This window comes from Triturus cristatus, chromosome 3_1 (assembly GCF_964204655.1).
Source record: "Triturus cristatus chromosome 3_1, aTriCri1.1, whole genome shotgun sequence".
Lineage (NCBI taxonomy): Eukaryota > Metazoa > Chordata > Amphibia > Caudata > Salamandridae > Triturus > Triturus cristatus.
In genome coordinates, this window is record NC_140583.1 from 877,977,430 (window position 1) to 877,992,513 (window position 15,084).

General features: G+C 41.3%; 1 protein-coding gene across 10 annotated transcripts in view; it reads right to left on the reverse strand.

Moving 5' to 3' along the window:
• NOSTRIN (nitric oxide synthase trafficking) overlaps nucleotides 1–15,084 on the reverse strand; it is a 365,313-nt gene that overhangs the window by 274,242 nt on the left and 75,987 nt on the right. For all 10 annotated transcript variants that reach the window (XM_085645377.1, XM_085645374.1, XM_085645376.1 and 7 more), the window contains one exon: nucleotides 5,778–5,840. In XM_085645377.1, coding sequence (XP_085501503.1) covers nucleotides 5,778–5,840 — 63 coding nt within the window. The remainder of the gene's footprint in view (nucleotides 1–5,777; nucleotides 5,841–15,084) is intronic.

Genomic DNA, 15,084 nt, shown 5'->3' on the forward strand with positions numbered 1-15,084 from the left:
GGGAGAGGCTGGGGAGACAATGCAAATTAACCTTAATGAACCTCTGGCAGAGAAAATCTTATTTTTCCTAATATTTCTTAGAAATCCAACTTCAGAGTTTAATTGGATTTTTAACAACTATTAAAAAAAGGTGTTTAGTTATTTTTCTAGCTGGTCCCATTCCCGATACACTGTATTAGTATTTTAATATGTAATCTAGTTTTCTACATAGGACAGCTAGCCTTGTCACAGTGAAAATAGCTTTTGGTTGCTAGTCACTGTAAGGACATGCTAACGTTACATTTCTGGATGTTCTACTTTTAAATACCATGCACCCTGCTTTGTGCACAGCAAGGTCCACACAGGGTGCCTTATTATTATTTAAAGGGAAGGTTTTTACCTTTCAAAAGGGTTTATTTTTGACATGTTGAATTGCAGTTTTTAAACTGCTATAGTCAGGGTACAATGTTAGGCCTGAAGCCATGGTTGCACTACTACTGTAGTAGTTGGCATAATAAGTGCTGCAGTCTACTAGTGACATTTGACTTACAGGCAATTGATACACTTTGTACCATATGCGAATGACTAATTGGCAGGTTAAATATGCCAATTAGAAGTGGGCCAATTCGACTACATTTAAAGGGGGAGTGCAGGAACTTTACTGTTGGTTAGTAGGCATAAAGTGCACAGAGTTCTAAAGTCAGCAAAAATATAGGGACCAGTAAAGGACAGAAAATCTGAAGTGACCATTCAGAAAAGGTGGATTTCCTAAAGATATTTAGGACACAACATTTCTGTGTACAGTATCCTGACATAAAAACATTAGAATGTGCTCCGATGCCGAGGATATCTATTTTTTAGTGTTTCTCAAAAACTGCTGGACGAAAATTCACCATGGCAACAAAAGCACGGGATGAAAAAAGTGGGGTTTGCCCACAAAACTTGGCACAATCTCCTTCAGTTTTTTTACATTATCAGAATCGGAAATTATGTCTGTGAAAAAAATATATCTTTGGGATTGTAGTAAGGCCCCTTTAACTGCAGAGACCAGGGGTCTAGCTGCCAATGGTGCAGCCGGTGCAATGTACCAGGTCCCAGATGTGGAAGGAGGCGCAACTACAACAGCCTCTTGAGCCTGAAATGGCGTCTAATAGCATAGGTGCTGGACATGGGAGTGCAGGGGGTGCTCTAGTACCCCCAAAATACCCATGCTGGAACTCTAAAAGTGAATGAGCATTAAAGATGACTTAATATTTTGTTTTTTTTCTTGTCATATTTGCTGTGCGTTCAAAGACAGAGGTCACATCTGTGTAGTCTTCAGACAAATTTCTAACTATAACAGGGAGACTATTGTTTACTTTTCATTCTTTTACTGCAGAGTAAGGATTTTGTAAAGTGAACTATGTGACAAACGTGCCGGTGTGAAAGGAAAGGCTTTAGGATGTTGTTTTCTCTTAACACAACAAAATATAAATTAACTGTACAAATATATGTTTTTTTTTTAAAGAAACAGTTGGAAAGCACAAATAAAACACTTTTTTCTAATTCTGAAGAGTAATGAAACAAAGATTTTAATAGGATCAAAACAAATCAAGACACTTCACTTGGTGTTGTGCAAATGACAAATAGTCACTGCAATCCCAATTTCCAGACATTTCTGTTTGTGTAAAATATAGTTCAATGAGTAAAACTGTATGTTTGTGAAAATTCAGTGGTCATTTCAATGGAAAATGTGCTATTTTCCAGTGTACTAGCACACCATTCTTTAGCAATATAAATGTGACAGTGAGCTCCAAAAGGCAACACAAGCTTCATACTACACCCTTACCACTCTCTTGCTGAATGGGCGTAACTCCTATGCTACACTTGCTCTTTGTATGAGGCTTGGATTTTTCAGAATCCTTATGAGTTTGGTGATGTAACATTGATGGCAGCATGCCCAGTCTGAAAATTGCTTAAGCACCACTACCTACTAGGGCCACAGGAGCTCTTACATCACTGCAAGCTTACTGCTAGTTACGTCCAATTTCCTCAGTTATGGGAGTCAGACTCTGAGTAGCAGAATTCGCTAAAGCACCTGCGGAAGGACTGCAAAGGACTCATTGCGCGCACACTCAAGGGCTGAGCAGTGCACATGCTCACTTTTGTAAATGAAGAGTGCGCACCATTTGGCCTTGGCTGCTTGCCGCCAGCAGAGCTAAAAGAAGAAGTTGTGCCCATGCTGCTGCGTGGATTCTGAAGCACAGACAGCCACAATAATCACTGGGTTCAGCCTGACTGGTGGAGGGCAGACAATGGTGGTTACTAAAGAACATAGACTTACTTATAACTGAGTGGTGGAACTGAGAAAATGAATTATTTAAACATCGTTTGCAACTTCAAAACAACTTCTTGGGGTCACTAATGAACACTTCTTCCTTATCAAAACCAGAAGTATCAAGAGTTATTCTTCTGCGACCTGTGGAAATCACCCATAATCTCGGGGAAAAGGAGGTTGTTCCCCAGAGCAAGATACTAAGAGAGGAACGACTTGAGTAACTGTTATGAACAGTACTGTAGTAGAGAAAGGCAAGCCAACAAATTAACAGGGACAGCCGGTTCAAGGGTCTATTTTGCCCATAAGAGTCCATCTTGGTTCTAAGAGTTAAAGCACGTCTTGGCTCTAAGAGCACAGACATGAGCTGAACCATATTTGGCATGGACATTGTGCAGCAATTATTATGTAAATTATATCATAAAGTGTCTTCAAAATTCAAAAGTGTATTTCTCTAACACGCGTTTCAATTTACTACATCAGATTATATCACTGTATTAAGAGGCATTTATTAAAAGTGACAGTTTTCACACAAACTTAGAAACATTCATGTCCTTACCCCCTACCCCGACGACAATACCATTAGTGAACTAAAAGCCAAGCCAGTTGTCATGTGTGCCTTATTGTACACGAAACAACATTATAGCCCATCAGGTCAAATATAAGAGAGGTTTGTTTACAGGACACAACCTCACATATTTCAAGCATTTCTAATATGTAATAATGAAAATTTAGGAGGCAAAATAAAATAAAATATTTGCCTACGATTACCCATTTTGGTCAAGTGACCAAGCTGGGTTTGATCCTAGATTTTCTGGTTTCGCATTGTCTAATGGAGCCAGCAGATTGATATCTCTTTCTCTCTTTTTTTACATCAAAGTGCAATGCTTTGTTTTCAATTCCAGGTGCATGAGGTCAGAGTGTGCGTAGCAGGCAGAATACACATGATAGCCCAGCTCATATAGGGTTTGAGGGCTCAAGAGGACCACAAGTAGAAGAGCCTGGCATCTGGATCGAGCCTTCTGTGGCTCACCCACCTCTATACTTTTCTCTGGGTATTCTGTGCCTAAAATAAGCTTAGATGCTGCTGCCATTGTGATACTGGGTTTGTGCGTGAGGATTTCTTAGCTTGCACAGCTTCTGACCGTTGTGTACCTTAGCTGTGTGTGAGGTGACCTTATACTGCTGCCAAATGCGGAACACTGTGTGTGTGTGTGTGTGTGTGTGTGTGTGTGTGTGTGTGTGTGTGTGTGTGTGTGTGTGTGTGTGCGTGTGTTTACCCAAATGCTTTGTCTGCTGCTACAAATGCTGTCCATGTTCTATGCATGCAAAGGAACCTTGCATTGTCTCTGTTCAGATCTGTATGTGTTCTATGGGTGTGAGGGAAGCATGTACACTTGCATCTTGCTGTCTCTGTTTTGTGTATGAAAATCTTGCTATGCATGTAAGTCTGGCTAGCACATGTACTTCCCAGTGCTATTCCTCACACTTGTACCAAATGTGAAGTGCTGCTTATTTGTTGTTTCTATAGAAGGTGTTAAATGGTGCTGCCCAGGGTAATGAGAGTACCAGCAGCTCCTCTGTCACTGCTACTGGACTCCAAATTTACTATACAAGTGCCAGGCATCACTGCTACATTCGTTAACACCATCTGGGAATGGTATTCTGGAACTCTTTCATTGTTTACTGTTCCGAGATGGCAGACCAGTGCAACACTTTACTTTTTAATTGTTTTTTGTTAAAGCACATGCTCTCCACATTTAGGTGGCATATTTTTGTTTATTTTGTTTTTTTTCTTTATTTTAGCATATGCTTGCACTACAAAGAAAGCCACCACCTTGTGTTTTAGAATGCAAGTGGGACTTTTTTTAATACCAAGACTCTTCCCCATAAAAGTACACAAAGATCAGACTCACATAGTCTGCAGAGCTGGTTCAAGTGTGACTGATGGGAGATTAGAACGTTGGAATGTTGAGCGCTCCCTTGAAGACAATGGAGTGCTCCGGGTTTCTAATGACTGGTAGAAGTCTGGAGCATTAACATTCCAATGTTTGTTCACAGCTATTGCTGTGAACAAAGGCTCATGGAGCCTGTTTTTTTTAACCCGCTCGGGCTCATTGAGGCCTTTTGTTAAAATTGGAACATTCTACCCTCTAGGGGTGGAATGTTCTAATAGCCTTAGAGCCCTTGGTAACGGGCTTTATCAGCCATTAAATTAAAGGCCTGCTCCCTTGTTAAAGGACCTTGCCTTGGGCCGTTAACGCTGGACCGGGCCATTAATGGCTGGTAGAGCCCGCTACGGTGGGCTCTAAGGCTATATTAGATAACCTCAGTGGACATTTAGGCTTCAGTGTAGCTTACCTCAACAGCTTTAAATTACACTAGTGGATCAATGCACCTGATGATCAACCTGTGCCTCCTATGCCACCATCTGTCCCAACTCTGCTCCTTCCTTGTGAGTGGTGTACCTGTGTGTGAGCAGTGAGCTTGTGTGAGTGCAGGATAGCCTCCATAGTTTGTGAGTGCATTGTGAGGAGTGCCTCTGTGCAAATGTAATAATAACATTGTCTTTTGTAAGTGGTCTACAGTTTGAAAGTATGAGTGCAGAGTAAGGCTATGCCTGTGTCAGTGCAGCTTGAGGCATGTGCCTATGTGAACACACCAGTGTGACTCTGGGGTTCCTGCGTGTTATTTCTTTGGGTGCATGAACGTTACAAGGACCAAACCTATTGGCTTTAGTAAGGATTTTTAGGGTGAAGGTTTGACTAGCAGAAATGCAGTGCAAGAAGTGGAAATATGATAGTCTGTGTATGACAATGGAAGTGAGTTTTGAAATAACAGATGCAGACTATGTCGAAGGTGGTTGAGGTGTGTCGGGCAGCTGACAGATTGCAATGGGGCTGAGTTACTTTGCTTGAACTAGGAGCCCATGGCAAACTAGGTAAGCCACAGGCAGTAACACAAAAGCTACTTCCCTAACATAGTGCATGAACTGACTAGCTAAATTAAGTATAATTTTCAATGCTCTCTCACACCAGAAAGGCAAGAAATATTGGAAGTTTTAGGATGCAGACAGAGACATCGATATATAATGGCAAAACTATTTATGTGAAGAGAACACTCTACATTTAACATAGATTTTCACTCTCCTCCAAAATATCCACTACAGAACAACATAGGCTAGTCCATTAGAACATATTTATGGATAGCCATATTTGCTATTTTTTACCTTCACTATATTTAAACAGCCACATGGAGAAAGACTTGGTTGTGTCACTGATATGTGAAGAAAGACTTCCATTAAGCTGCAATGAGTGTCGGAAACCCATTTATTCCCAGCAAACCTTAAACAACTATGCATTGGCATATTCATGTTTCAGGACAGAGCTGCAAAATGCCAAAGCACAGTACTTAACAAGGTGCTGAGGAGACTGTTTTATATAAACATGAATGAATTATGCAGTTACAAAATGTCACAACGTACCTTTATCTGTTTCTTCCAGTTGTTAATGACAGGTCTTGTAGTCTTCTCAACTTCGTTGTCGAGCTTAAACATGGAAAAAAAGCATTGAAAACAAGCATTGCTTTTTTAGATTAACCCAATAGTTTTTAGCAGGAAGTGTATTTTTAGAAGGAACACTAATGATTTGCAACCACTGCCAAACACCAATACCATTTGTTTAAGACATTCTTTCAGAAAAAAAAATGAGAGGAAAAAGAAAACACAAGATAATGTGAAATGTTAGAAATAAAGATAGTTAGAGAGACGTTTGACTTTACAAAGTCACCTATATCAATTTATAATTACAAATACAGCTAATTATAAGGCCATTTTAAAACATGTAAAGAACAATATGTAGTAGGGTTTATTTGCCTAAGCAGCTGCTTGTTTATTAAGTCCTGTTTCTTGCTTCTCACTTCATAAACCAGGACTTCATTTGACTCTCGATTAATAGAATTGTCCGCAATAATTTACTGTATGTCATAAACGCTTTTCTTTTGTGGATTTAAAGAACACAGAGGGCCTGAATCCGAATACAATAGAACAAGTTGAGTTATTTACCATGCCTGCTAAATACTGAGCAAACACAAGGAGATGATGGATGGAGCGCTGAAACTTTTCAGACACTAACCCCCAGTCACAGACCTGGGTTGAATCCATCATCATTCTTTAGCTCACTTTGCCACCTCAGTTTAGACCAAGCTATATGCAAATCAGTCTTGACCATGTGCCTCATGGGAACAATCCAGCCCGAACTGCCAAGCCAGGTCTTCCCTGAACTGGAAACAAGCATCCTGGGACTTGTTTCATGGTAGCACCCCTCATCAGCCAGGCTAGCTTGAATCCATTGGCGAAGTGAGCAAGAGACCCGCATCTGGGCATACCCTGCCAACTTAAGGCGAACAAAGCGAACCCAAGGAGAGCTAAACACTGAGAGCCAGTGGTGTGATATTTACGGGGTGTAGTAAATACCTCCCATTCCATGTCCCCCACCTCAGAATTCAGCATTTATATCACCGGACTGCTCACGTGTTGCTTTTTTACAAGGCATTTTACCCTGATAAAGTCTGCCACTGCCGGATTTCACCCATGGAATTGAGAACTCACTTGTCTTTCATTGAATATTATGTTTACAAGATCTACAGCAATTCAATTGTGATAAGTAAACAGTGCTTAGTTTTAGCTGGGGGTAGCAGGTGGGACCAAGCGGGACTCATTTTTAGGGACTGGCACTAGACTTTGACTAATGCAAGAAAAAAAGGAGAAACGATAATAAGAAAGAGGAAAAGAAAGATGAGAAAACAGTAACAAGTGGAGCGAGCAAAGATGAAAAAGAACCTGCAAGATTGAGATAAAAGTCCAGGCGGTATGTGGCGATGAAAGAGGTACTGGGTGGAATCATACACAGCATTGGTATTCAGCATGTCAACATTCAATAGCGGAGGCTGGGGGCTTCTGAGCACAGCTTTGCACCCCAACACATAGGGCCCGATTACGATGTCGGTCGGAGGCTATCCGGCCAAAATAGTAGGTTTAAAGTCCAACTGCCGTATTAGGATGATGGTGGTCGGAGTTTAAACCTGCAGGAGAATCCAACATGGTTCCGACGGGGTCAAAGAACTTTCAGTCAGTCGGAACGGCATCATAGTTCGTTAAGGACAGCATTTCCACCATCGGGATGACGATGGCACTTTCTGATAGTAGTTTCATGTCGGCCATTCCTACATGGAACTGCTGTCGGAAAGTCTCTTTTGGGGCACCTAGCAGGGCCTCCATCCCTCCGCAGCCTCTGCATACTGCCCTGGTGCTCCCCTCAACATCCTTGTACTATCTGGCAGGCAACGTGAGGTATCTGCCACACTATGCAGGGATAAAAATTGTAAGGGGTTTGAAGTGATGCGGTATGCAATGGCGCCTCTGCGTGTGGACGTTAGTGTCAATTCGTACGGTGCTACAGATAGGGGGAAAAACCCTAAACCCCCTAAGACGACCGAAGTCTAATAGCAAGTAATACAGATGACCTGTGCACAAGTTATAATATCAACAGTATGCGTTACTGTATGTAAAGAACAAACAATTAAAACAGTGGTCAAATGGGGGTGAGTCAATCCCAGGAAGGACAATAAGTTAAATGAGGTAAGTACCAGCATCCAGTACTGGGAGTGGCGAGTTGAATGTAAGCGAGTACACTCGTAGCCGATAAAGTATAGCACCAGAATCGCTGGGATTGACTCACCCCCATTTCAGCCGGGACGGAATTACAACCGGCAGAGAGATTTTCAATTTCTGACTTGTGTCCAATAGCCCTGAAGAAGTTGTGGGTTCACACCATGACGAAACACGTGTTGGCTGGACATCTGATCACCGAATAAATCCATAAAGAAGGAAAACACCATTTGACCACTGTTTTAATTGTTTGTTCTTTACATACAGTAACGCATACTGTTGATATTATAACGTGTATACACCATGCAGGGATGTTTACAACCATGCATTTCACAATGGAAGTTGTGCTGCAGGTGTTTTCCACCCACCGCACAAGCTTCCATTGTGAAATGGAAGTTTCCGACCGCCCTATGGCCGGTTGCATCGTAATAGTGCGTTTGGAACTTCCGACCTAAGGTCGGGTGATTCCTTTCCGCAATGGTGTCGGGCGGAAGCAAATCCACCCGACATCCTAATTAGGACCTTGTTGTTTTACAAATTGAGCACTGCACGTGAAAAGTATTTGACTTGCATGATTTGCAAAGTATGCATTAATTATGAAATGCTTCCAGAGTGACTTTTGAAATAACAGCATACCTTGCAACTTCAGCCTTCCCTTGTCTGGTGCCTAAATTCCAACATAACACTGGTATACAATGTAACAAGCCTTGGACACTACCTATTATTTCTGTGTCCATGGATTTGGATACAGAATCTTGGTTGGGTCTGCCATTTTCAAGAGATATATGCAGGTGATGTTCAACTACAACCCCGGACAACGGACTACTGCTGGTGTTCTGCAGTTATGCTCACGGTCTGAGTTTCCTATAGGGCTGTCTGGCAGTGCCCTAAGGGCTGGTCAGATAGGTCAGTATGTGGACCAGTCAACTGGTTGCTTTTGAGCCGGTTTTGTGGTCTGGTGGGCCAGTTTTTATTGTTGATTTCTGTAATATTACCAAAAACATTGCCTGCAGCAAGTTTAGATCCATGCAGTCTACAAATTTGAAACTGCCATGATTTGCAAATGTGGGCCACTTTCTTGCTCACTGGTTCACTAATTGGGCCACTTTTTTTCTGGTGCCTCGACCTATTTTCTATCACAGTCCGACCCTGGACCTGCTCCTTCTGTGTGCAAGAGCCTGAAAAGCGTAGTTAGGTCTGGGGGATGACAATCTTTTTGACTGGCTGCCCAGTAGCCAACTAGAACGGCCTAAACACAATAGCTGATTCTGGGTGGTACAAAGGTTGTCTTTCAGAATTGCTAAAGCATCAGCTTGTTTCATCATTTCTGACTGGTCGTCTTTTGACCAAACCAAAATGGTTCTTGTGGTTATGCCTTGTGAAGCCTATAAACTATGGTGGTTTGGAAGTGAGAACGCAAAAAAAGAAATCGAAGAGTTCATAACTGTGTTCCATAGTGTTTAATGTGAACTAGGCTCAAGGATTTTAAAAATAATCTAGGTTTTCCAAATTCCATTGAATTGTTTCAGCCAGAAACGTGGAGAAAACGGTTCCAATCTGGCACAAGCCCAAAAGAAGTCAAATCTGCATTCATGCTGAGACTGAAGTATGTTTCATGGCTTCTAGGCACAAAGGCATTGATATGGAATACATAGCACCACATTGTCAGTGTCTGTGAGTACATTTTGGCTTACTAAGGCTTGTTCATGGGTTGGAAAGTGGATACATGATTCAGTTCAGGTGACCCAATTATGTTCATTTCATAACTAAGGTTGCAAAGTTGCTTAGGTTATTTAGTGGGCACACAGTACATAGATTGTGATACTGAACCTTGAAAGCCTGGGTTAAAAAATCCAGTGTTCTGTAGGAATATGTGAAAGCTAAAATACATCACAACTGCTGAGGCAAAATGATGCAGCACAGGGATATTATACAATATACCAAATACAGGCAATGCATATTTGATAACAAACATAGAAAAGAGATGTGAACATAAACCTCACAGGATTACCACAAGCGGGCCTTGAGTAAGCCCAGGCATTCTTTTTAGTTTTACTAACAAAAGGGGGAGAGAGAGGTTATTATAGAGCCTGTCCTAGTCCCACCTTCTTATAATAGTTATACCTCAAATTCAAGTGTTGGCGAAGGAGATCAACATTGTCTCCCAATCTTTCTGCAAAAATGTCTCTTATTTAGAGGATTGATGCAATGGTCAGTAGTGCTCCCAATCTTCTCTATTATAAATACACAGAAAGATCCTATGGGGCTTACCCAAACCAATTGCCAATTTCCATGTTGACAATGTGGTGTATGCTGCCAAACAAATGCCACTAAGACTCTAAATCTGGCAATACCCTAAATCTGGCACTGAAGTAGGTCAACATTGCCTCCCAATGTTCCTGATAAATGTCTATTTTGAGGATTGATGCAACGGTTTGTAGTCCCCCTCTTTTGTATCATAAATACACAGAGATCTTACGGGGCCTACCCAAAACCAATGGCCATTTTCCATGTGGAGGATGTAGTGTATGCTGCCAAACAAAACCTAATAAAAACCCTAAATCTGGCACCGAGGTCACCATGAAAATAAATAAAATATTGACCTATTGCAACAGGGAGAGAGCATTTTACCTGTTGGAGTGCCCATGTCAGTTCTAATATGTAGATATCTCACAACAGTGTCCCAAGAGGCATTATTTACAATGACCAATTTCTATCATTTTCACAATACTAGAAACCAATGCATTGCATATATAAATTAATTGCAAAAATGATATGGCCAACAATGATCCAAAATATATTATGTAATGTTTTTCTAAATATATCTATATGTATACTCGATTAAGGGCAGCATCAAGGATTAATGCAAAGTGCTTAATGTGCAAAGTGAACCTACAGTGCTCGTGAACACAAAGACAGTTCATATATATACATATGTGTCAATGCACAATATATTTGTTTTTCAGTCAGAATGCAGTTGATGGTGTTTCAACCTTTCACAATTTAAAAGGTCATCATCAGGACAGAGGGAGCAAAAAAATTGTGATTGCTGTCTGTTAATATTCCCATTGGTAGGGTATGTTCAACGAAGTTCGGTTATGCAAATAATGGGAGAGATATCAAGGCGTCATTGGATAGTTCAGCACACAGCATCATCAATTTAAATAAGGCTGTAGGGAGAAATCCTCTAAAGGGGGTGTGGCGCAGTCACCGAAGCATGAGAATTCATGTCCAATTCTCATGCTTCAGTGACGGCACCGCTCTCCTTGTTTGAGGATTTTTCACTACAATGACTTTATAATAAAAAATCCCTCCCTGCCAATAAACCATGCATCCCTCTTCATATTGTATTTGACAGAGCGTCTGCTTTAAAAATGTCTCTATTCGTTATGAGCAAAAGAACTACTTTGAAGGGGGGGGCTAGCACAACGTCTCTAAAAAAGGGGCAAGGATAACCACGTCTTTGACCTCTTTCATACATTTTTTATAGTTATACATACTCTAGCAGACAACTAAATCTGACTCTAACCATACTAACATAGATCGTTAACTCTGGACTTTAAGAATATCTTGACATTCATTTGATTGGGTAAGGAAGAAAGAAAAATATACCCAAAAGAAGGTTTACACCTGTATGACTCTAGTTTGTATGGAGTGATTAACATGTATGTTTTTTTTTTTACAGGAGACAAGCTATGCAGTGCTTACACAATGAAGCATTGTGTGACAATAGTCCACTCTTTCTTTATGGGCCTCTTGTAAAGAATCACGTGAACCAAATGTATAATAACACTTTGAAAAGAGTATGATGTTCAAGATATTATTGCTGTAGTTCGGTTGTTATGTAAGTGTACCACAGTTCCATTGCTGAGGTTCTTAAATACATCTGTGTGGCTGTGGTGTAAAAACCTGTTTACAACTTGTTACCATATAAGTGAGAAGTGAAAAATCATAGAAGAAAGCCCTGTTTTTATGTGATTATTTGTAGCAGAATAGAGTGCTGCTATATCTGACGTATAAATGCTCATACATATTGCATTAAGATACAAGGGGGCACATTTACAATAAATTGGTGAAGCGTGTCGTTAAGCCAAGAAGACTAACAACACACTTTGTCACTTTAGAAACACAGGGCTGCACCATATTTACTAGAATATGGTGTAGCCCCGCATTTCTCCCTGCAGTGGTGCTAACTTTAGCTGCCTCGTGCCAACGCAGGCACCCTGGCACCATAGTGCAAGGGAAGATGGTTTATGTGCAGGAAGGTACCCCTTTCTGCACATAAACAATCTTTTAACTGCTGTTTTGTAACTACTATGTGTGCAGCACACATAGAAATTGCAAAAAGGCATTTTTTCAAAATGATTGGTTATGTGCAGGAAGGAGGACCTTCCTGCACATAAACAATCATAGACAATTTGCTGTTTCATTGTGTGCTGCACAAGGCAGTACACATGGAAACAGCAAAAATAAGGAGAAACAAAGCATTTCTCCTCATTTAGCCTGTTTAAGACCAGGTTTTTCCTGGTCCTAATTTTGGCGCTGCTTCCTATTTACGCTGCCCTTGTAAATAGGAGGCAGCATCAAAATCAATGGGTGATGCGGTGGAACGCCCAACGCAACACCCATTGCCCTCACTTCTCTTGCTAAACACCGTGTGAAAGGGTGCCTTATTTACAAGGTAGAGTTAAGCCCCTGGCAGAAAGCAACACCAACCTGGGGCACCAAGGAGGCGCAGCTACAGAAAAGAAAGCTGCTAATAAGAAAAGATGGAGGAGGTGAGCAGCAGCACGTTAGGTACAGCAGGGCTGGCAAGAGCCAAGTTGCACAGAGGTGGCCTGTCTAGGTGCTGGTGTGGCTTGCTCACCATGCAGATCCCCACCTTTCCTGATCAAGCCCCCTTCCAACGTTTTTATTTATTTGTTTGTTCCTTCGACTGGTCATTTTCTTTCTTGAAATTCCATGAACATTTTGTACAATTATGCTTTAAAAGTGAAATGTACGTACCTAGTCTAGCAAAATACTGGCAGGAGACTGGTTTGTGAGGTATTATCTTGGCAAACTAGCCTCCCTCTTTTATCTCATTATGCTTTTTTAATTTGTGAAACGTGCTTTATTTTAAAATGTTATATGAAATTGTGAAGTGCATAATTTCAAGAAATTTCATGAATTTTGTGTAACACGAAGTATTGGATTTTCACAGATTTCTCCAGCATAAATAAAAAAATTCACGGGCCTGGATATGGCATACAGGAACAGGAAGTAGGCCATTTCAGAGCCATCCAAGAACAACACAGTACTCCTTCTTCCTGCTGCTCCACTGACTCCAGAAGTCTCCCAAATGGGTGGGAATTGTGATGAGTGGGTCCCCAGTTTCTCCAAGGAGGGACTGGGGATGATGGAGGAGTGTGTCTTACCAGGGACTTGAAACCTAACATTGTAAATTGTAGTAACTTTAAAGTTGTAAATTCATTTGTAAGGGACTCTAACCCCAATGTGTATGGGGGTGAGATCTCCTAAATCCTACTTCTGGGTGGATATTTATACCCAAAAATAGGGAATACAATTAGGCATTTATTTCCATCCAGGAAAAATCATATTTTCAGAGAAAATTCACACATAGTTTTCCCAAGATAATTGCACACTGAATGTACAATTTTCTATTACATTTGCACTCACACTTGGGACATTTTATTCACTGCAATCTCGAAAGCAAGGCTGCTGTCTCTCTTTATCCCAGTTTCTTCCGCTTTCCCATAAAGTGTCACGAGCTGCTGCACTACTTGTTCTGCATAACTTTTATAAAAGGCTGCTGTCAGCTCGTCAGATCCTGGAGCTTTGTCAGAGGATAGGCTGTTTATTATTTGCATAATGTCTTCTGTAGTGAAGGGTTCATCTAAGTAGGTTCTGTGTGCCTTGCCTAGCCACAGCAGCTCGATGGAATCAAGAAAAGACAGAAGATCCATAGATATTGTGCCAGAAGAAGAAGTGTACTGAATGGCATAGAATTTTGTGAATTGGTCGAGTATTTCCTAGGGATCCCTAACCGTTTCCCGGTTGTCGTCTAGGATCTCTAAAATGAAAGTAACATTGTTATGGGGACGTAAAATATTAGCTAAAGTCTTGCCCTGACTGTCTACTTCGCCATACCGTCTGGCCTGTGTGAATTTACCCATTAATTTTACTTCATTGACCCCAGTAAGTTTGTATTGCCAGTGCAATAATATTGCAGTTCTAGAGCTCTAATGTTTGTTTCCAGTCTTTTGAGGGATTGCCTGATGTATCTCAGAACACCAGCTTGTCTGGATATACATGTCCCACGACTTACAGCCTTGAAGGCTTCCCACAAAGTGGCCTGTGTTTGCACCGTGCCTGTATTAATGGAGAAGAATTCTGCTATGTCCCCACTGATTTTCTCCTGAAAGACAGTGTCTGTAAGGGTGTGCTGGGGGAGTTTCCAGTTAGTTATCTGCGGTGGTCCCTCTGGTATGGACAATTGTAGTTGGACAAGAGCGTGGTCTGACAGAGTCCTGGGCAGATGTTTGACATCTGTTGTCCAGGCGGCTATATTTCAGGACACTAGGCAATAATCTAACCATGACCAGGTATTGTGGTGTGCCGTGATGCAAGTACCTTCAGTCGTGACTGGGTGCCAATGACGCCAGATGTCCGACATGTTGCCCTCTGCTGTGATATTGTTAAGTGCTATATTTGAATGAGGGTGTAGTTTACAGGAACCTCCCCTTCTGTCCATAGCGTCATCCATCAGAGCATTGAAGTTTCCTCCCCAAATGATAGAGTCATAGCCCACCATGTTAATTTTAGCCCAAACTGTATGGAAAATGTCAAGCGAGTCAGTATTTGGTCCATATATTGCCACCAAGGTTATATTTACTGCACCTAGCCTACCGCCCAGTACCACATATCTTCCTTCTGGATCGACATGTGAAACAGTTGTCAACCAGGCTGCCCCATGTCTGATCAGTATAGACACCCCGCTGGCGAAGTTGGAGTAAATGGAGGAGTAGATGAAGCCCCAGCGTTTATTGCTTAGTTTAGCGTTAGAAGTGCTGTTCAAGTGCGTTTCTTGCATGAAGTAAATATCAATATTGTGTCTAGTTAG